Source organism: Orbicella faveolata, unplaced genomic scaffold (assembly GCF_042242905.1).
Source record: "Orbicella faveolata isolate gen_17 unplaced genomic scaffold, um_ofav_v1 contig_34, whole genome shotgun sequence".
Taxonomy (NCBI): Eukaryota; Metazoa; Cnidaria; class Anthozoa; order Scleractinia; family Merulinidae; genus Orbicella; species Orbicella faveolata.
The window spans coordinates 8,395,001-8,419,010 of NW_028301563.1; the positions used below are offsets into that span (position 1 = coordinate 8,395,001).

A 24,010-nucleotide genomic window follows, 5' to 3' on the forward strand; every position below is an offset into this window, starting at 1 on the left:
AAGTCGACTGTCATAGCAAGAGAAGAAAACAACTTGATCAGAAGAAGAATTTATGAGGCCTCGGAAATTCTGTGCCAGTCCAATCGAGACGGTCGATTTGAACTTCCGGCCCTATACAGATATGTTTTGGCACGTGACTTGGTTCACTCAAGCTCACATGACAAATATATTCCCGCCATATTCACTTGACAAAGACGCTGTGACAGTGTCGAAAGCTTGTGATCGCTGAAACATTACCTCTGCTTCGGTGTCTTGTTTCTTATTATGTCCCCTACGGATTCGGGAAAAATTCATATCTTTACTCGATGTATTGTTATTATTTACCTTTTATAAAAGCTGCCTTCACCCTTTTAGCTCGTGGGAAAACATTTCCTTTCATAGTATATCCAAACTTGGCATATATGCTTATTTTAGCCTGAATACATGTTATTGTAGGTCTAGGCTGAGATATGGAACACATATAACACGTGTTGGGCAAAAAACAATAGTCTTAAATGATGCAGAGTGATTATAAATTATAGCTATTATTGACTTTTGAATGCATTATCGTTAAAAGCTTTGTCGTCTCATTCGACAACGATAGAAAAGTATGAAATTAGCATTAGAGACCTTCGTAAAGCCTTCGTAAAGCATGCTTTGTGAAGCGTGGTGAAATAAAAATTTCATAACTCTCTTTCAAATTTGGCCAACGCGCAAACGTTTTTTAACATATTTTTACTTAACCTTGCTATTCGCCCAAGTAGTTTCCATACATTTTCGCATTTAGCAGTTGGGAGAAAGTGCGTGCATATCAGCAGTTGTATTTTCACTTACCGTAGTCATCTTCGTAAAACCGCTTAACCAGAATACTTACTTAATAAGTATTTCAAACATGTGGAGAAAAATAGTGCTGATCGTTATTGAAGATTTAACGCTAACGCTCGAAAAAAAAAAAAATAAAATAAAATAAATAAATAAAATACAAATCGCAGCTCCTCGTGTAGAGAACAAAGTTGATCAATATCTAATGATCAAGGACGAGCCGATATTTTAGTTTCTCCAAAGGTTTAATCTTTTCATTTTACAAGTTCCTCAACTTTCAGGAAGGAGAAAACTTCTCTACTGGAGCAGGTGCTTTATTTTCCGTGTAGATGTTAACATAATGTTTTTGAGTAAAACGTTTTCCTTTTTTTTTCGTTTTTTTTTTTTTTTTTTTTTCATAATTACGGGATTATAACTAGCGACATGCAGTCGATTCCATTTCCCTGGAAAGCTTCTTCCTTGAATTGAACGCTTCAACTTTCGGACCGAGAAAACTTCTCTTCTGGAACAGCTACATTATTTTCCGTATAGATGGGCATGTAAACATTAATTCTTGAGTAAACGTTTCTTCGATAATTGCGGGATTAGCTTAGGTCACAGAACAAACGAATTTGTATTAGTGTTGTACATATATGGAGCAATTTTTATATCTTTTTTCAAATTAAACTTCAACGAACTTTTGTTTAGCATACTTGTCTCGCACTGTTCACAAAGCAGAAATAGAACGTGGTTTCTTTGGAAGAATAGTTAGTTAGCTTGAGTAACATGCACGGTGGTGGGCGGACAAAAGACATTTGTTAGGTAATTAATCCTTCTAAGAACTGCTCTTTAGTAAATTTGTTTGCGCATACAATTATGTTTCTTTAACAACCCTTTTGGCGAGTCTTCCTTAAATAGAAGTATAACCTCTTTTAATAATGACGATGTCAAACTGTGAGGATAACACTGGTCGCATAATGATCACAATTTTTTCAAACTTGATAACATGTTTAGCTAAACTAATAGTTCTTTATAATCTTTATCTTTCTCGTTCTTTGCGTGTTGAAGACTCTAAACGATTTTTGGGAACAAAGAATCAGTCATTAGCATGGGACAAGGGATAATTTTGGATTATTTTAAGGGAACAAGTGCTGTCTGGGAACTATCAGCATAAACTTGATATTTTGAGGCAAAATTCCAAAAATGCAAAGTTTTCAGACATCCGGAGAAAGTGTAAGCTTTGACCAGGAAGTCTTTTGTCATGGGCTTGATAGATGTCTTAGCACCTATGCTTCAATCACATTTAACTTGCTGTGGTATTCAAATTCTAGAACTTCTCATTACAGTAAAGGATAGTTTCAGGGAAAAAATGTAGGAACGAAATCATGTGGGAAGAAAAAAAAACCGGAAAAAAAACATTAATAAGAGGTGCATAGATGATATTACACGGTGGCGAGAAGATATGAATTTTATGTTCGAGTGGCAAGAACAATATCTCCCGAGTGAGCGCAGCGAACGGGTGAGATATTGCTCTTGCCACGAGAACATAAAATTCATATCATCGAGCTAACGTGTAATGTTCTTTTTATTATATAGACATGCTGATGACGGCCTTTTTAAACATTTTCCGAAGATTTCCGAAGGTCACACGAACGTTGCCGAAAATTTTCCGAAAATTTTCGAAGATTGCCAAAGATTGCCGAAGACTTTCGAGGAAGACCCGAAGATGTTTCGACCGTACACCAACGAATTTAAGTACAATTTAAGAGACAAACTTGATATCAGTAAAATCACCGACATCTTCACTAATGAGGATATGGAAAATACGCCACTCGAGTCCCGGATGTAGTTTCGTATGAGTTTTGCGAGTGGTGTATTTTCCAGTAAAACACTCGTGCCTATATAATAAAATCTTGATAGACCATCCTGTTCACAATAATAACGTTCAAACAAGTGAGAGTATACCAATAAAGAATCTTGATGCGAGACCAAATAGCGGGAATCAGAAAACTCAATCATCGTTGCACTTAGTATAAGAAAGAATCATATTTCTTACAAGGAGAACCGGAATTTTAGAAATTTATTTTCTTCTTCTATCTAAGGTGTAACTGCAAAAAAATCTCTTCTGTAATCGCTTGAGGACAGTGAATTAGCTTAACTTTGTGGGTTATTTCGAACTTAAACTGGAATGGCTCTCCTTCAAATATATTCAACCAACACCTACATGTAGGCAAAAAAATATACATTAATAATTAATTGAATAACCGTATTTTATTTTTTCATCAAAAATGCACAATTAGAATGGGAAGTTTACATGTACTGAATAATCTGTCAAGCGAAGACGTAACATGATTGGTTTTTTCTAAGCGTTGTTTTAACTGTGAGCCAAATAATGCCATCTTTCATTAGTCGCTGTTAGCTTTTGTTAGAGCTTAATTCGACCAGACATCACTGGTGCTTAGACAGCACTGGTGCGTATTCAATACTGTATTGACTTGTATCTGGGACTTATTAAGTGGAGACGTCCGCCGCAGGTTAAGAATGAGTTTTTCTCTGCTTTTCGTTCTCGTGTCATGGATTTCGGTAATCCCTTGTCCAACTCGGGCGCAGGGTGAGTTTGAAAATTTCCTTTTCACCTGCTTTGTATTTTATAGATGCTATCCTTATTCAGGTTTCTTCAGTTGGGCTAAAGATGGCTGTTAAGTTAGGACTATTGATAATATGTGAAACGAATCTATGGTTGGAAATTATATCGAATTTCTACGAATTAGCATCACATCCTTTCCATTCTGACCTACGCAGAGTCGGCGCCATATCTCTCCATGATTTATTAATATTGTCAAGTGGCGGACACGTCAAGAGAATAAAGAAAATTAGGCGTAGAATTCATTGATATTGTCACGATATTCTGTCCAATTTCGAAAATTAAGTGGTATCTAAGCAGGCCTATCTACTTCTGCTCGTGATCAATAGTTAGTTTGAAGTCTTCCGTTTGAATAGGGGCCAACACATTCGCTGATGATCTCCAATTAGCAGTAGATTTGGAAGCGACGTGCTTAAATGCTACAAGCATTTGTGTTCATAACCATTTCATTCTGGGAAATTACGCACTGTCAACATATAAAGCGAGGAAGTGAGACGAATTTTAAACTAGCTCAGTATGTCTAAAATATAAAAAGCAAATGACAGCAGTTTGAAGAAACCATGAATACTTGATTAAAGGTTGATGCCGAGCATTTTCCTCTTCATTGGAAAAGGTGTCTAATAGTTAACTTGAGGTGGTTACCGTAAATTGGACAATCACTCGATCCATTTAAGTCTATTAAACAACGTCGAATCTGGATTTTCTGGAAATCACCTTGGAATTCAAATGAGAGTCACATGCGAATACTTGTGAAATGTTCGTGGCTAGTCTGACGCGGCGTTTCGTCTCGGCCAAGAGACTCTTCAGAGACCTTTAGAATTCAAAGGCAAACTCGTTGAGCATCACGCCCAAAGTCCCGTTCGCAAATTCTTGATGTTGACAGTCTGGCCCTCTATCGCAGAAGGATTCCCAACCGTACGTTCACGAGTTAAATTTATACAAAAGCAAACAATTGTCAAATACTGAAGAGTCTCTTGGCCGAGACGAAACGCCGCGTCAGACTAGCCACGAACATTTCACAAGTATTTGACAATTGTTTGCTTTTGTATAAATTTAACTCGTGAACGTACGGTTGGGAATCCTTCTGCGATAGAGGGCCAGACTGTCAACATCAAGAATTTGCGAACGGGACTTTGGGCGTGATGCTCAACGAGTTTGCCTTTGAATTCTAAAGGTCTCTGAAGAGTCTCTTGGCCGAGACGAAACGCCGCGTCAGACTAGCCACGAACATTTCACAAGTATTTGACAATTGTTTGCTTTTGTATAAAGTCACATGCGACATGCGAATATTCTTTTTCTAATTATCTTATCTGAATACAATATAATGTATGAGAAACGTACGTACATCAGCCATGTTTACCAAATTCAAATTACCTACAATTCTCTTATCTTAATTTTACGATGTGATACATGCATTTATGGCACACGCTTATCATTAAATCAGTCCGTTTCCTAGTGTGAGAAGTTTAAACGCTTCACTACATTATTTTGGCCGGTAAATCGAAACTTGTATTTTACAGGAAGTTGTTACAGTTTGTCTAAAACCACCCACAATGGAGGCAAATTTGCGCAGACAACAGAACTCCGTTCTGTTATTGACTTGTTCGATTTTGGTGCTCGTTCCTGTAGGAGCTTGCTTGTATCTTCCGAGAGAAACACAAAATTAAAGCTGTTGACATTATGATGGCCCGAGTAAAGAGAATTCATATTTTGATAATAGAAATGAACGAATGATCTTTCGTCGTTTTCTCGTATTTTTTTCCCCAACGAAAAGGAAAATAAAACATTGTAGCATACATTAACTTTAATTCAAGATCGTAAAGCAGGTGATAGTCAGCTACTTAAGAAGGAAACGTCTCCAGCGTTTCTACCAAGTTACAGAAACACTAGTGAAAGTAACAGGAAAATAAGTATGGAATAACATCCATAGGAACACAGAATTTTCTTTTTTTCATTTGTAATAACTAAAACGGCCGTGATCCTGATCATTACCCACCACTAATTTAAAATAACAATACACTTACCAGTGGTTGTTTAAGCGAAAATTCTAACGAGACGTTTGCAGGGGTTTGACGCAATAGTAAAACTATTATCGAATTAAATGCGAATTGTTTGGAAAAAGATTTAAACCCGGATGAATTTCCCTCTACCAAAACCGTTTTGACTAAAACTGTAGCTAAAAACAGTTCATGATTTAAATCCAATATAGACGTCGTGTCTCGTATTAATTAGCCATTTCCATGTCACCCTAATTTCAGTCTTGTAGCACGGAAATTTTCCATAAGACATGATCAGACCTCTCAGTCCACAAAAGCTAATACTTCGGGGGGAGGATTCATTCTTCTGCCACAGAGTGAAATTTCGGGTTCCACAACTATTTATTTATTTATTTTTTCCTAACTAAACTTGAAAAGCTTGATCAGCACTCTCTATCGTCAGAATATTAATATGGTGTCTTAATAGACAGGTGGCAAAACCACCGTGGATATTCATATACACCAAATTCATATTCATACCACAAAATTCTCTCAAGGGCAGTAACTGAGAAATGTACGATGCTTAGATAGGAGAATTTACATTTGATATCGGCAAGGCGAAGATTAAAAAGCAAGCCGTCACTCGCACTTTAAAAAATCGATTTTAAGTTTCAGACCTCTTTTACGTTCTTTGCTAATTATTTCTAAATTATGACTTCGAGGTGTCCAGTCTTCAAAATATTGGTAGTTTGTTATTCCATTTAAACAACAAGTAAGCGATTAAAGCAACAGCGTCGAATGTTTCAGAAAGAATTCACCTGAGGTACGAGTAACATGTAAACAAACACTTTGTACTGAGATTATTTACATCGTGTTGCAAACTTCTGTTTGACTGTTTTAAAATTCTTCTGAAAAATTAATTATTTCTAACAAACTACATAGGGAAAAAACACTTGAAAGTACTGGTGAAGTGAAACTAATGATATAATTTTACCTGCGTTTGCATTATTTCTTTGAACTGTGAAATTTATTTTATCTAGCTCCCATAAATAAGATGTTATCAGTGTTATTCAAGGCACCTAGTTGATATATCTTTAGCTGTAAGAAAATGTAAAAGGGACTGAAAAGTACCTAAAATTAATCTGGTCCACTAAAAACTGAAATTTCTCGATTTACTATCGGATTTCCTCGTAAATTCTTCTTAAAAAAGCGATGACACTGAAAAGTGAACTCATAAATAAATTATGCAGTTATCATGGATCCTCACAAGACTTAGCAAGCGGGAAAGAAAATTGCGACTACACTCTTAGCTCCCCTTTAAAGAAGTTATTTCATATATATTTGGTATCACAACAATAACGAACCGGTTAGAAATTATAGTTTCACCGATTTGTTTACACAAAGGTCTGGCAAAAAATCAATCTTGTGCGTGGAGAGTTAAGCAAAATAAAGATATACTGCATGTTGATAGGAGATACTATGTACATAAGCCCTCAACACTCATTCCTCAATTAGTCTGTTCTTTTTAATATGTTTGCCTATTGATTTTTGTTTCAGACATTAAAAGCCTGTTTCAAATTTTCTTTCATTTATTTTAAGCTCGTAAGATAAACATGTTTATATTTTTTTCAGATGGAGGACGTGAACTGTACTTTCCAGCCTACTATTTCTATGCTGAGAAACGTTTAGTGAACCACTGGATAAAAACCATGATTGCCAATGACTTGGACGAGTGTGAATACCGTTGCTACCAGGATGCAAACTGTATCAGTCTTAATATCAAGAACAAAGATCCTAACGGAACACATGAATGTGAGCTGAATAACTCCACTCACTTGGAGCATGACGGGTATCTGAAGGACAACCAGCTCTACTACTATCGTGGCGCCGAAGTAAGTGACTGTTTTTTTTGTTTTTGTTTGTTTTGTTTTTTTTTTTTTTTTCAACTTTTCTCCTTCAGTTGTTAATAAGCCAATTTGCCTCAAAGCTCTCCACGAAAATCTTAATATTTGTGCATAAATTACTTTTCTTACTTCCGGGTTAAGTCGGCGAAAGTCAGCGCGATGCCAAGAGTGAAATAAACTTGTATCTCGAACAGTCATTCATTCGTTTATTCTAACAACGAGAGAGCAGTAGATTATTTATAAGCAACTATTTTCCTTTTCTGCGTTTCAGGACAAGTGCAGAAAGAATAGAACGAAGTGCAAGAACAACTCAATTTGTCAGTCCGGTTTTACACAGAAAGGATATCGATGTTCATGTACTACAGAGTTCGAGGGCGAACACTGTGATAAAGGTAACTATGTTACACCTAACATACCCTTTGATCATGTAAACTATCATTTAGCGAAAACGTCGCTAAGCATGAAACATTCTGCGGTAGAAATTGCGATGTCTACATTTACTTATCAAGACTGAAAATCACATATTTCTCAGTTGAAAATAGTTCACCAAGGGAGTCTTTTGGACGAATTTGCCGGTCATGTTTTACCTTAATTTTAGATGTTGATGAATGCAATAGAGGTTCTCACAAATGCCACTTGCACGCTGTCTGCAATAACACCAATGGAGGGTACAACTGCTCTTGTAAAAACGGATACACTGGAGATGGACATAATTGCACAGGTTTGTTTCTTGTCTTTATATAACAGTATATCTTATGATAGTTTATGTCGAGAAGTGGATTAGATGAATTGGCTTCACGTCAGCCTATGCAAACCTAATCAGCAAGGAAGCCAGTAGGACAAACAGACAAGCAAACAAAGGAGAAATAGTATTTTGACAGCATGTTATTCCTGTGTAGGTTAATGGCGAACGCCTTCCAAACTAAAATGTGGTGTTCCAATTTGATAAAATTCAGAGTAAATACTAAGAACCACTTCAAAAATGGCTACTTTTTCGGTGTAAAATAGAAACCTGTCTCGGAGAAAAGTTATTTTTACGTTGCAGGCTTGGAAGTCCCGTTGGAAATGAGTGCAAAATTGGCCTAAAGTGAAACGTGGAGCTTAGACGGAAATCTATGATTGCCATTTAATTCCAAAGACGATTTTTGCAATATACTAAGAATCTTAAACTGGTGTTAAAACTCAGAGGAAAAGTTTCCCTGTTTGCAAGGAATTAAAAAATTCTTCCAAGCAATTTCCTGTTCTTTATTTGAACTGAAATGTAATGTTTAAGTCACGCATAAGACACCAAATGATTTTTTTGAATTTCTTGTCTCAAGAGGTACCTCCATAGAAAACGATTCAAAATTTCTGATCCCCAAACAACACAAGAGAGGATTCAAAATGTCAAATCCCCCAAAGAACACTAGAAAGGGTTCAGAATTTCTGATCTCCCAAAGAACATTAGAAAAGGTTCAGAATTTCTGATCCCCCAAGGAACACTAAAAAGGGTTCAGAATTTCTGATCCCTCAAAGAACACTAGAAAGGGTTCAGAATTTCTGATCCCACAAAGAACACTAGAAAGGGTTCAGAATTTCTGATCCCCCTAAAGAACTCTAGAAAGGGTTCAGAATTTCTGATCCCCCAAAGAACACAGGAGAAGATTCAGAATTTCTGATCCCCTGCAAAGCCAGTGTTGCATCCAATGTAGCCACATTAAATCATAACATTGAAGACAGGGTTTAGATCTTGCTGCCTGCCTGAACAATGTCTAATCAAAATATTTTTCTTGATAACAATATTCAATTAGAAATTTTATACAAATATAGCATAATTCTTAACAGATTCCATACACTCAGATTATACTGAGAGAGTGATGAAGAACAAGTTTCTTCACAGCAGTCTATTAATATAAGTAACTGTAACCATCACACATTGTATTACAATGATCTATGCACTTCAAAATTACAGTAGCTGTAAGTCTAAAAAAACAATATCAAACAGTACCTAAGAGGATAGGAAAGTTCAGAATTGACCAAAAAAGTGAGATTACTAAAACTGCACAACTGTAGGTATAAATGCAGACTCCACTTTCTGTCAGAATTAGCTCACCTTGTGTGAAGGAAAAATTTCTAACAATTTCTGTTTAACATGGAAACAAGGCACCTCACTGTTATCAAACAAAAAGAGCATTCAGGAACACTACAGTACATTACAGGGATGACAATTAAAGACTGCAATTTACATGTACATTTAAATTTGCAGTTGATACATTTAAGTGGGTCAATGTACTCTACATACATGTATACAGTGTCCTCCAAAAACCTGTTGTCATATAGCAGCGGCCATGGCCTTTAGCTTTGCCCAACATGTTTTTACATCTTCAATCTAACTTTTTGAGTGGGCTACCAGTTCATTCACACTTCAGTTACGCAACCAGTTTAACCATGCTCAAAGGAGAAGGGTGTGGGTAAAATTGTTTTTATAAAGACCTGACAGATATGGATGCAAGTATTGTAGCTAATGCTACAAGCAATTCTATTCTTTCTTTTTTAATTTGGCATACTTATCTTGGAGATGTTTCCTGGTAGCTGGCAATAGTTTGCTCTCCTCAGTTAAAGAAGTCCTCCCAAAAACGATCATATCTTATTACTAGTTTATTACTAACTTCATGCTACTTGCAACTATCTCATTCCTGGTTGATGGATGAAAATCTCTATCTTTTTTCTATCCAAGAGGTTTTGTAGATAGAGGATAGCTATCTTTGGCATGGCTTAAAGTTAACTAATATCTATCCATCAGATAGTTAGGAAGTAGATAGACTAGCTAAAAACTAGCTTCCTGTATAGATATTCAGCAGATACTTAGATGGCCTAGCTATCCACTAACTTGTCTATCCAAAAACCACCACTACTGTAGTAAGCCAAAAACTAGGCTATCTGAAGACTAGTCCTTATATTGAACAATAAAACACTATCCTATCTGAAACCTACCTCTGCTGTAGTTAGTAACAAGATAGCCTATTTAAAAACTACCCATCACTCATATCGCACTGTGATAACCTACCCAAAAGCCAGAGATAGTAAAAAGAAAGCAGCCAATCTAAAAATTATCATCACTCATGTACACGTAGCACTTTAATATTGACCTAGCCAAAAGCTTTCTTAGTCACAGGTGGTGAAAATATAGCTAACTATTGAAAACTCTTCATTACTCATTTTTATATTGAACTTTGATACCTGCTCTTCAAATCTTAAACCTAAGTGAAATCTCTGTATTTACATAGGAAAATGTATAAATAACTCATAGTTTTATTTAAACCTGCTACAGTTGTACATTAAAATTTAATACCAAAAACCAGGCACATCCAGATGCAAAAGGAGGACAAAATCTGGCTGGAAATGAGTTTCCATTATGTTGCGATTTATCACAAAACTTACTTAAATTTAACATATATCTTTCAAACATCCTGTTTGAAACACTTCTCAGCTATTTAAATTGGAGTCTAGTAAATGTTTACATTCTTCAGTAAATTTTCATGAAATGTAAACAGATTTCGTGACCGGAAAAGCACAAAATATTCTTGAAATGAATTTCAAATTTCAATTGCATTAATTTCTTCATGAAAGTATTTTTTTCAATTAATTTTATCCATGAATCATTTGTTTTTCAAATTATGGTAAGCCTTATGTACAAATTTCTGGAAGTGGTTAAAAGTAATTTTCCGTAACCTAGCTGTGAATTATATCTGCTGTTCTAAATAACCTCTATTTGCATAACGAAATGCCAAATTATAAAAAAAACCTTCGAAATACTGCCCAAATAAAGAGAACTTCAACCACCCTAATGAAAATAACATCAGTCTTTTGCAACTCAAGTAATAAGTAGCAAACAAAAGGTCTTGATAATGTAACATGCACATCTAACATAACCTCAAGAGCACCACCATCAACCTGAAAATCAAAAAGGTGAAGGATGTTGCTTTTTGATATCTTGTGTTTTAGGTGTTGTATAATACATACATGTATGCCCACTTGATCCTAGACAAGATATACACCAGCTATATGAAGTATATGTAAACTACATGAGAGAGCTCACATTTATTGCACTTACTGTACTTTTATAATGAATGATTTTCCCAACGCGAAATTGTTCGTATATTGTTGTGTTGAATACAGTTGCTTTCATAACTCCTTTAGGAAATGAACATTTGCATTCACGAAATCAACAAGACTTAACAGTGTGTTAAAGCATCTGCATCTTCTGTAATCTTCCACGATCAATTTAACCGACCAGAACGTTTCAAGTATTTCAAGAACCTTCACAAATTATGCAAGAAAATCAGTTTACCTTGGAAAGCTGCAGGGACCATAAGCTTTCTGTAAACCTGACGAGTGTAAGAGAAACCGCCAGCTGCTGGCAAATAGTTTGATTACCACACTGTTTTGCCGACGAAACTTCATACTTTTCCACCTTTACTAGGATTTGACTCAACTGGAATAACAACGGACATCTGTAAACAATTTGTGACTGCTTTCCAACGTAGAGCAAGGCTATAAAATAACAGAGAGCTTTGTTATCGAATCCTAACAACATTGACCACGATCTTTGCCCGCCATTTTGGTGTTTCCATCCGATCCCATAATCCTTCGGTGAATCTGATAAATGAATACTTTTGACCAGCAGATTCCCTTTCCAAAGGAGTCGGTTATTTGCGCGCAATTTCGAATCCAACATTGTCAATAGCAGCAAGAAACATGGAATGATTTGTCCAAGTTCAAATGAGTATCTTGATTGCTTCGGTGAAAGAAAGGCAAGTCGCAGAAAAGTAAGTATATCATAATTGTTGCTCAACATTTAAGTTAGCTGCTCAATCTTTGAATCGAAATCAATGTTGTTCCTGAAGAAATTTCGTTGTTATATTTATTTTGCGATCACTAAAACACAAGAAAAACGTTCGTTCTCCTGATTTTATTACACCCGTAACGAGGAAATTATTCACACGCATTTCCTATGTATGAAATGCTTGCATAATAGCTTGTTAGTGTGCTTTTTGAAGAGGTAACTTAAAGTTTACACTGAATTGATTTGAAGCTACAGATCACGCTCGATACACTTCACTACCGCATTGCCTACATACTGCTCTTTATTCTTTACAAAAGAATACACTCCCGATCAATTGATTAATGAAAAACAATGTTAATTCTATCGCTATTTATAAAAATATTTAGCTTCAATTGCTTCATTGCAGAGCAGAGGAAAAAAAAAAGGCAAGAATAGCGGCCGTCAATCCGAAACGAACACATTAAAGCAGAAAACGGAGGTGGCGCAGACGGCAGCTGAGTCCTGATTAAAATTCTTGTTATCTTTGATGTGAACTTTAAATAACAGCTTGTAATTCTGGAGCCTAAATTCATATCTTTTTGAATTGAAAATAAAACCTTTCACTGTCCGGCATGAAACTGCAATTTTTGTCTCGATCCTTTGGCGTGGTTTTAAATCGTTATAAATAATGACCTATCTGTGAATATTTCATTTGTGTACTTTTCTGATGTCCTTTGCTCTGTGATCCATTTTGTCTGTAATGTGTTTAAAGTTACTATCCAATCGTTAATTTTTAGTTATCAGACATCCAGTTAATTTCTTGTGAATTATAAATAGACGGCTATTTCTGTCCTGTCACCTGATAAGGGGGATCAGAAATTCTGAATCCTTTAAAGAATTATAGGTAGATGACCGTTTTGTTCTGATAAGTTATGCACTGGGGGATCAGAATTTTTGAATCCCTTTAAGTCATGTGGGATCAGAAATTCTGAATTGTTGTAGAATTATAAATGGACAGCTTTTTTTTATCATGTTAGCAGATTTGGTGGGGGAGGGGGATCAGAAATTCGCAATACTTTTAGAACCATGAACAGATAGCCGTTTTTGTCCCGTGAGGTGATGGGGATCAGAAATTCTGAATGCATTTAGAATTATAAGTAGATGACTGTTTTGCTCTGACGGGTTGTGGACTGGGGATCAGTTTTTTGAGTCTATTAAAGTCTTGGGGGATCAGAAATTCTGAATCCTTTTAGAATCATAGACAGATGACCGTTTTATTCTGATAAGTTGTGGGCCGGGAGATCAGAAAATCTGAATCTCTCAAAAAAGGAAAGCGCGATGGGTGCACGATCTTTTTTACATTAAATTGTACATTTTGGTAAAATTGGATGTATTGTCCCTGGCGGACTCAACTGAACACTTCTTTTTCTCCTTCCAATAAGCCAAAACCTTTCGGAAACACAAACTTTTTCGGCATCAAATACCAGTACCCTTCGGAATTGTTCCAAATTGGAATGCCACATTTTAGTTTGGAAGGCGTTGGCGGTAACATTGCGTCAAGTAGTGTCAACGATTCTCCTGTACACATCTATAATCCCTTGTGGAGAAAAGAACTGAGAGTAAGGTTTCTTGACTTGCCAATAGCATAAGTCGAAGATGTAGAGCTGTAGAGGCCACAAAAGACATAAAATTTCAGCAGCATGTCAAGTCCTAATGCAATCACGATTCCACTGATTTCAATCATTTGACTACCAACATTTGCATTCGATCGTACCTTTCAGATATCGACGAGTGTGCTACCGGAGGCCATGTTTGTGTAAACAAACTGAATTCTGAGTGCAGTAATACCGAAGGATCATTCAAATGCCCTTGTGCTTTTGGATACGCAAGCAACGACAATGGGGAAACTTGTGAAGGTAAACATTCTCCATCTTATCACATTTTAATAACCTTTCAATCCATTGGCTCTTGTCTAGTAAGGACTTCTGTTATTCGATTAGCCATTTGTTCGCCTAGGTGATTGTCCATTTACCCACGCTCGAGAAGCCGGTAGAAACCTAAAGCGCATGCAAATTCAATACTGATTATTTTTTACCGACGGCTTTGCAGTCATTTTATCGACCCTAGCTATACCTGACCTTTAAATACATTTTCCCGAGCAGTTTAGCAAACGCAATAAATTGAGGAAATCTCCATACTTAGTAAACACAACATTAGACTACGAGTAGTTCCTCTTTCGCTTAGTCCGCTTCGTCCGCTTAGTCCGTCGAGCGAGACCATAAATAAACCGCGAGAAAAAAACGGCCGCGTGAACTCGCGCGGCTATTTTCCTCTCGCGGTTTTCTTTCGGGTCACGCACGACGGACTAAGCGAAAGAGGCACTACTCGTAGTCTAACACCATATGCAAGCGTCAAATATAACAAATCCTGTTACGGCCTTTCGTTCAGTTAAAACATTAATTCATTCGTTTTTCACAACTCGTCAGCTTGTTTATTTATCTACGCATTGCCAGTATATATCATATATTCAACTGTTACACAAAACATGTGAAACCAGATTATAATGTAGTACCCGGAATTGATCTGTTCGGAAAACACAGACAAACAACTTGATGTTCGTGCGCGAGGGACACGAGTGGGTAGACGGAGAAGATTGGTCGCTTGAGAAACCTCCGAAGACAAATCGATCTCCTAAGATATGCTACTCTGGATGGGGTAACCACCTAACCTGACCGAGGTGGTTTGTTCTTTATGACTCCTAGAGCTATGTCAGCTGGGGTAGTGCACTCCTGTTAGGATTCCCCATGTCCAACAGCGCGAAGGGTAAACATTGGATGAAGAGTGATTCCTCGGTCTTCCGAGTTTGGCGCAGGGTTAACGACCTTGCCTCGTGGAACGATGCAGGACAAACTGGCCGGCGGTGTCGCCCCTTGGGCTGTAATGACGCCCTGAACTAAATAGGGCGAAATGACTAGAGGCCGTTTGATTCAATGATAGCCCCCAAGCATCGGACTTACATCTTGTGTTAGAACGTGAGAACTATGGTGAAAAAGGAAGGGCAGCAGAAGTGGCCAAGTAGCTGGGATAATAAAGAATAAAAGTGCCAGAGACAAAGGAGAGTAAGTGGAAATGGATGATTTCAGAAACACTGCAAAGTAGAGAGACAGTGATGTACCTGGGAGACGAGAGGAGGTGCCACGAGAAAATACTATAGTGAGCACAACAGCAAACAGAGCCAATAACCACCGATCAGCAAGAGGATTTTTTACGGGTCGAGTTCATACAAAACGCAAAGAGTTGACGATGGTACAAGTATATACGCCAACCAATGACGGGACGAACGAGGAAAAGCTAAAAAGATTACATTTCAACTCAGTTTCAGTAAGTTTCAAGGCAATATGTCCACAGACACGACAGAAGACACGACAAAAATGTTGTGATGGACGATCTGAATACAAAGAAAATAATAATATAGAATAATATTGATGAAAGAACATAATAAAAATTTGAAGACGTACAGAAATGCTCCAAAGCAGAGCAAGCGATGGATAGGGGACAAAATAGTTAAAATCAGAGAAAGGAAAGAGGTTTGATTTATTAACCATTCCATTAAACTTGCAGATCTTGCAAGGGTCAGCTCAGCTCACGTACTTTTCGATTTACTGGAAATATTTAAGACAGCATCCGGCTTAACGATAAATTTGACCAAAACTGAAGGCATGTGCATGTATATTGGGTCCTCCAGGAATAACAACAACAACAACAACAACAACAACAAAAACATTTAATAGGTATTAAATGGCCAAGATAGTCAATTAAGACCCTTGAGATCTTGTATACTTATGATCAAAAGTTGCTGTTTGAAAAGAACTTCATTGAAAATTTAGACAAGATAAAGAAGCTAATTAACGTCTGGTCCACCAGAGGGTTATTTATTTATAGTAAAGTTGTCATAAGTAAAACTTTATTTATCTTTGACTTTGTCTATGTAGCTTCGTTAATTAATGCCAATCCCAAATGACGTGGTCAATGAATTGAATCGATTACCGTATAAATTGTTATGGAATGGTACGCACAAAGTTACTAGATTATCGACAATTAATAAGTTTTAGAAGGGTGATTTGAGAATGATAGACCTGGGATATACGATAAAAAAATCCTTGCGTCTGGCCTGGTTAAAAAGGATATTCAGCGAAAATGTACGTGGAAATATTATTTCCCACATCTTCTGGTTAAATCGGGAGAACTTCTCTTTTTCAACTGCAACTTTGACATTAACGATTACACCATCAATTCTCTGTTTTATTCCGAACTTTCAAAGTGATGGTGAGAGTTTCGTGAAAACTTTGCGTCAACTAAGGATTGCTGTAACATTATAACAGGGAGATCTATGCAGGAGAGGATCAAAGAACACGACAGGGATATACGACTCGCCCGTACCCAGACCTCCGTCGTTTCTGAACACACCCACGAGACCGGCCACTATCCTATCTGGAATGAGGTCAAGTTTATTGATCGAGATCCTCACTGGTACACACGTAGGGTCAAGGAAGCTATTCACATAAGACTTCACCCTAATAACATCAACAGGGATAGTGGAATTGAAATTCCTGAAGCATGGATACCCACGATCAAGAAACACAACAACAGGAGAACAGTACAACAGCGGACCACTGAGGGAACAGCTACTCGCCGGAACAATGGAACAATAGGAGGATCGAAATGCACCAATCACAAGCGACCTTTGTGATATAAATGATACCGTGCAATCAGTCGACCTTATCGCCTGAAGAAGACTAGTAGTAAACAGTCGAAACGTCGCGATCAACATCTCAAGTGACTACATCGTGAGACAAACGATAATACACTTTATTATTACAAAGAAATCTGTATCAACAGTTCCCAAATCTTCTACCAAAACTTTTTTTGATTGTGTTATAGTATTGATAAGTGATTTGTTGTTTAATTTAAATAGCACGGAATTGTTTAATATTATTAAAAATAAGGTTAACAAAACAAATGCTCTTACCTGGACCGACCTTAGTCATGCTGCACCCCTTGAGTTCAAAAATAATTTGATTCCAGCAACAATTTCATCCTCTTTGGTTATTAATAATAATGCTTTGATATCACAAAGTAGAAATCAAAATATCATTATTCATTGTTAATAAATGAACAATTTCTTAGTGCCTTTAACAAGTTGATTATATGGTGTCTGCGTTGAAGACTGAAGTTGCCTGATCCCACGCGCGCATTGTGCACGTAAAAGCTGCCCAGTCTAGTTTACTAACTTAACATAATGGTTGCAGTTCATCTCTTTTTTATGCCGCTCTATCTGTGACCATTGTACATCTAATGGAACAGGAGACCAGTTAAGCAATTAAATTATTTAGTTTTACATTCATCTAAAGAAAACAAGTCTGCAATGTGGAAAATCTCTCTAAAAAGATTGCTACAAAATATCGTTATGATCTATTTATTTCAAATAACATGGTTATTACAGGCATGAGGCGAGCTCGATCTCGCTATTTTTTTTTATTATTATTACTTTATTTCATTTTTTTTTTCTACTCTGATATAATAGTAACAAGCAACCGTTTATAAATGTATTTTCTTTTAGTTGATCCCTGCCATGGATACCACACTTTTAACACTACTGACAGAAACCTGGCTAATGCAGACAGGTCTCATTCCCAGGACTGCGGAATTTTTCAGGAAAACTGGTATCGTTTCGAAGGAGATGCAGGAACAAAATTGCCAACTCAATGTCCACAAATAAGAGGTGAACCATTTCCAGTATGGTTGAATGTTACGGACAACAGATTGCCACACAAAGGAGAAGGCGTAAAAGGTGGCATCAAAGTCTGCCTTCCTTTGCAGAATTCTGATTGTTGCCAGGACGAATATAAAATAAGTGTAAAGAATTGTTCCTCCTACTTGATCTATTATTTGCATCAAATACCAGACTGTCCGCACCGTTACTATGGCACTAACTAAACCAAGCAACCACGGCCTCTTTCTTTTTTTTCTTAAATACAGCCGTTTCGAGGAAGGTTGTCCTAGGGAAGCACAAAAGCGTATAGGCAACAATACCAAAAGATATCATGGGTAGAGGTGGTTACTTATGATTATTCGAGCTAGCACCCTTGACTTTAATTTTCAGCGAGAAGGAAGGATAAATCACAGACACAAGTATATATTATGCTTCCTTTTATCGGGCTTAAACACCGTGATGCGTTTGCCAACAATCACTGACAGCAATTTATCTCACCATTGTCACGTACTGCACGGACCTTAAAATGATTCCCAATTTTACCGCAAACGTCAGCATAAAAGATGAAATTCTGGAGTCAGGAATTTGGGCAGTGGTATTAACTATATAATGTATTTTGTTTTACTTACTAATACAGATGCAGCAGCTGCTATAAGTAACGAAGCAAAATATACAGTATTTAACCGATTTGAATGCAAATTTGCCACTTTAAGAATGATGGTTCAGATAGGTTTTTCTTCGAAGGTCTTTATCGGGACACCTGCGATGAATTCTAACACAGCATGCTCACTATGTTTTCAAATTTGGGAACAACTGAGAACTCTCGAGTAAATTGACTACATTTTTTGCGTAGCTCTTGGCACAGAGGTGGTGATGATTGACAGCAAAAAAATTGCACGTGTAAAGGCGACAGCTTTACGCTTACGGTATGCAAATAAATATATAATATACCTAAACCACAATTTTCGAAAACAGGATCATTTGCAGGACTGTACAGTACGTCTTTATGCTTTTGTAGGACAACATTTCTCGAGACAGTTCGTTAATGTAGAGATTACTTAGGGTAGTGGGGGAGTGGGCTGGCTGAATGCCAACCCTCCCTTAAGTTTTGAAACGACGATTTACTCTAGGGGCACTCTAAGGGGTTGAAACTTTCAGTCGCTGTTCATTAAATAAGTAAAAGTGTCAATTCATTCATCATCATTTCTCCTCCGGGAGGCGCGGTGGCCTCATGGTTAGTGCGCTCGGCCCCGGAGCGAGCGGTCCGGGTTCGAGCCCTGGCCGCGGAAATTGTGTTGTGTTCTTGAGCAAGACACTTAATTCGCACAGTGCCTCTCTCCACCCAGGAGTATAAATGGGTACCGGCGAATTGCTGGGGAAACTTAACAAATTACGGGGGAGTGGCCTGCGATGAGGTAGCATCCCGTCCAGGGGGAGTAGAAATACTCCCAGCCGCTTCATGCTACAGAAGCTGGGATAAAATCCGGCAGCTATGAGTTATCGGTCCCAAGGCTTCACTACATTTTCATTCATCCTCCGGGGAAATTTTGATAGGTCGATTGTGTCTCCAGCATTTTTGGCGTCGCCAACTAGAAACTTCATGTGCGTTTGGCCAAAAATCAACTTTTTGACATAATTCTGTATTTTTCCCACTATTGTTCATCAAATTGCAGTAATTAACGAATTGTAAATTTCGTTAGCATTCTGGTTTGATGTTGTAATAACTTCCGATATTTCTTGACCTCTTAAGAAAATAGTGAAATCCAAGATGGCGGATCCAAGATGGCAGCTCAAGTGACGTCTTTTACGTTGTATGACGTCATAACCAACTAAAATTGTGTACCAGCATACCGCAATTACAACTGAATCTGGCGATAACTCAAAACCATTACCTGGACAATATTCTATTCTTTTATGAACCCCATATCTGCATTTTATTTCCTCACAAGTATCTTTTTGTTCTTAGTGTATTTTTTTCTACTTCACACTTTTTACCGCATATATTTCAACGATTGTACTTTTTATTCACTATTTGCAAAAGATTGCAGATTGGCAATCGAATGCTCATTTCTAAAACTGTTTTAACCAGAGGACGTTTTTAAATTTTAATTATGACTTATGCTGGTTGCTCGTCCATTTTCAAAACATTGTATCATCTTGTAGAGCAAGCTTAGGGCTATCTAGTCAATCTTAATTTATTTTGCTGTGCCTTAACGGAGCGAAAACCCCGGGAAGGGGTGCCATCCACCGTTTAATGTCGGGGCTGTTTATAATATACATATAACTAATCGGCAGGCTTCGTTTCCCTGGCAAAAGTAGTTTCTACAAGCAGTGTTACGAGGATGTCCGAAGTCTATAATTTGCGAGATCTTTACCATACTCTCTTATCTAAAGATAAGATTAAACACTAAGTTAACCTCATTGGAAAAAACCCCATTTATCATAAAAACACCAAGAAAATACCAGGAGATCTTTCGTGCAAAAACATGTTGTCTTCACATGTGAAAAAAATCACCATTGCTATGAGTACATTATAAATTGCGTCTTTCGCAGCGAAAGACGCAATTGTTTGGTATTTCACTGGTGTGTATATAATAAATAGAGCATTACATGGCTGCTTGAAGATACGAAATTTCTCTTCTCGTGTTGAAAAATATTTCACTCGTTCGCTGCTCTCAATCGTGAAAGGTTAGAAGTTTTCTTGGAGTAATGTGAGATTTTTTCTTCCTTTGTTTCGTTTGTTTGTTTTTTCGGTTAATCTAGATTTTTAGAGGTAAAGGTAAAGGTAAAGGTAAAGGTAAACTTTATTTAGCCAGGGTGGCCCATTAAGCGACGAGGCTGATATCCAGAGGGGGCCTGGACTAAAAATATTGTTTGTTTTTGTTTTTGTTTGGTTTTTGTTGTTGTTTTTTTAATACTGTACATATGTATATATAAGTAGTTTAAAATATTTATTCAGGGGATTTTCCTAGTATGGCGCTGCTATGCTTTTGGTAACGTCCATCTCCTGTTCCTGTAATGTTAATCACTTTTGTTTAAGCAATTTAGGTTAAATGTAATAAATGAATTAATATTTAAGTAAATAAACACATAAATAAATAAATAAATATATAAATAAACAAGTATTTTACAACACTCGAGGAAACATTTCGTATCTCCGCGCGGTCATGTAATATCCTCTATGTAACAATATCTAAATTTATGAAAGTAATAATAATGATAATAATGATAATAATGATAATAATGATAATAATGATAATAATGATAATAATGATAATAATGATAATAATGATAATAATGATAATAATGATAATAATGATAATAATGATAATAATGATAATAATGATAATAATGATAATAATATGGATAGTTTCATTCTGTTTATTTGCCTTTTTACTTAATATACAGTATTTATAAATGTTTCGTTCAAATATAGAGGTAAATAACTAATTCCACTGCTTACCATGCTCTTGTCGCCATGTCGCCTCGTAATAATAATAATAGTGTACATAAATATGGCCATGTCGTACTGAGAGTGCTATCTACCTCGTGTACTCTTAATGGAGTCCATACCATGCCTATACAATTAGAGCTTAAATTGATCATTTATCATTTGATTCGCCACACTAATTTAGACAGACTTGGCCTCTGCGATTTCACGTAAAGGACCTCACTATGTCTTGTCTTTGGGTTAAATTAGCCAATCATGGCGACAAAAGCATGGTAAGTAGTGGAATCGATTATTTACCTTCATATTTCAGAGAAAAAGTGGCCTTTACGTGACATTCAATTTCAATATCTGTCTGGATTCGCAAAAACATAGCTACAGAATTTGACTTGTCACTGATAGTCTTGATACAATTCTGTCCTAGAGCTGACTTTCCGATAAATAATGAATAAAAATAGCTAAATGAATGAAACATGCGGCAAGAAGTTCTCTATATTTCATGCCTGGTAAGTTTTAAAAACAGCTGTCATCGCGAAAGCAAAATAAATAAATAAATAAATAAATAAAAATTAATAAGTCTTTGACACCGTTTTCATAAATCCAGACATGTATATAAATTATGCATATAAATAAATAAATAAATGAGATATCTCGTATTGACAACATACTGTTTAGCACCCTAGAAAACTAGAATTTTATACCACAACAAACAAATACACACATTGCTATTTAGACTGTACAGGCAAACTGGAAGATATGATCAAATTACAAGGGTTGATAAACACTGTCCCGCTTGTCGATTGAATCAAATTAAAGATTACGTTCATTTCCTTTTCCATTGCCTTAAATACTCAATTTTTAGGGTTGCGTTTTACGGTAAAATAAAACATCGATGACTTAATTATCTCCATAAGAAAATACCAAAAAATTAATAAATTATCCTAATTATTTCGTTAGAGTTTAATTGGAAAAGTTCATTTTGTCATGCTTAGATTTACGCAATAATCTATTATCAAACTCAGACTGATATAATTTCAGTTATTACATTAGTGTCATTTCTGGTTTTGGTAAGTTGTTTAATTTTGCAATAATTACTGTGAGAATTTTTGAACATGCAAATAAAGCTGCTTGTTTTTGGTGCAAGTGTGCATTATAATCGAATCAGACACAATCGGCCCGTGAGCAAACTTGCCCTTTCCATTCCTCCTTGGCAATAATAATAATAATAATAATAATAATAATAATAATAATAATAATAATAGTAATAATAGTAATAATAGTAATAATAGTAATAATAGTAATAATAATAATAATAATGTTAATAAGTAATGGTAATATGACTGGGTGGAGTCCAATTCGGTCGGTTATCGTAAGAGTGATGACAAAATGGGACGACAGCGCAGCGGGAGTCCGATTTGTTTATCATGAGTATGATTACAGATCGAATTGGATGACAAGAAGTCTTATTACCAATTAATCATAAAAATTACAATTTGCGAGAAAAGAAGAATAGCCAAGTTATGAAAGAAAGGGAAAATTTGCATTAAAATATCTACAAAGGAGATGTAAACATTCTAAGGCCACCGCGCCTCCTAACGGCAATTAGGCGCCGAAAACACAAAAGCAAGCGCATGCACGCACATAACTTCAACTTTGAAAGTGATTGGTTGATTTAAACTACAACTTTGAATGTGATTGGCTTATTGAACTGTCCAATGACAAACTTCCCGATAACAACTTGGCAAGTGAATTAATGGAAAATAGGAGTTTTTTAAACCAATCACAATCGAGGAAATTGTAATTTTTATGATTATAATAAAAAAAAAACCATTGATTCATGCTTTTAGCTGTGTATTATCGAGGTTTGATGCACTTGGAAAATTTGAAGACAGAACCCATCAGGGGGTATCTCCTTCTGATCTCGACCAAAGTGTCTAAATGTGTAGCGGCGAATTTAATGTGTAACCTTCATCGATCTCAAAAAATCCGTTGATGCTATCGACCACAGTCTCCTAATACGGAAGCTTCATAAACTGGTGTTGACACGAGCAGTCTCAGATGGTTTGAATCATCTCTCTGCGACCAAACCCAAAAATGCAGCATAAATGGCTATTTGTCTGTTGTTGCCCAAGTTTCTTGTGGCGTCCCACAGGGTAGCAACCTCGGACCACTCCTATTCTTAGTTTACGTCAATGATCTGCCCATTTGCCTCAGTTCAGCCTCGCGATGATGTTCGCTGACGACACAAATGTAACCTACGCTGCCGATACAATAGCTGACTTTGAAATTGTCGTTAAACTCGGAGCTAATAAAGCTTAATTGCTGGTTTGTAAGTAATAGGCTAAACCTTAATGTTGCCGAGACTTAAATTTATGGTAGTTGGGTAGAACTAACGATTGCATGCTGTTTCGAATAACCAAATTACTATTGAGATCGACGGCAAATCGATCGAAAAAGTTAAAGATGCGAAATCACTGGGTTTGCATGGTAATTGACGAGCCCCGTTCATGGGCAAGACATATGAACTAAATGAGCAAGAACATAACAAGAAAGACAAGAAACCGTTTATAAATGTATTTTCTTTCAGTTGATCCCTGGCATGGTTACCAGACTCCAGACGATCTTGACAGAAACCAAACACAGATTTCAGGGCCTGCGAAAGTTTTACGGAAAACTGGTAT

At 36.6% G+C, this 24,010-nt stretch overlaps 1 protein-coding gene and 2 long non-coding RNA genes across 3 annotated transcripts; 2 read left to right on the top strand and 1 right to left on the bottom strand.

The window, feature by feature from the left end:
• Positions 1–3,094: 3,094 nt before the first annotated feature.
• Positions 3,095–18,688, top strand: LOC149104574 (uncharacterized). The gene is made up of 5 exons (XM_089270932.1): positions 3,095–3,391; positions 7,033–7,292; positions 7,576–7,696; positions 7,903–8,025; positions 17,729–18,688. Exons 1-5 carry the CDS (start codon positions 3,322–3,324, stop codon positions 18,103–18,105), a joined length of 951 nt encoding a protein of 316 aa, XP_089127058.1. The 5' UTR covers positions 3,095–3,321; the 3' UTR covers positions 18,106–18,688.
• On the bottom strand, positions 9,086–11,925 carry LOC149104575 (uncharacterized). Its single transcript, XR_016201264.1, has 3 exons — positions 11,635–11,925; positions 10,320–11,237; positions 9,086–10,277 (listed from the first exon to the last, which is right to left on the bottom strand). It is a non-coding gene; the product is annotated as an uncharacterized LOC149104575 (long non-coding RNA).
• LOC149104576 (uncharacterized) lies at positions 11,960–12,752 on the top strand. Its single transcript, XR_016201269.1, has 2 exons — positions 11,960–12,112; positions 12,536–12,752. It is a non-coding gene; the product is annotated as an uncharacterized LOC149104576 (long non-coding RNA).
• Positions 18,689–24,010: the final 5,322 nt, after the last annotated feature.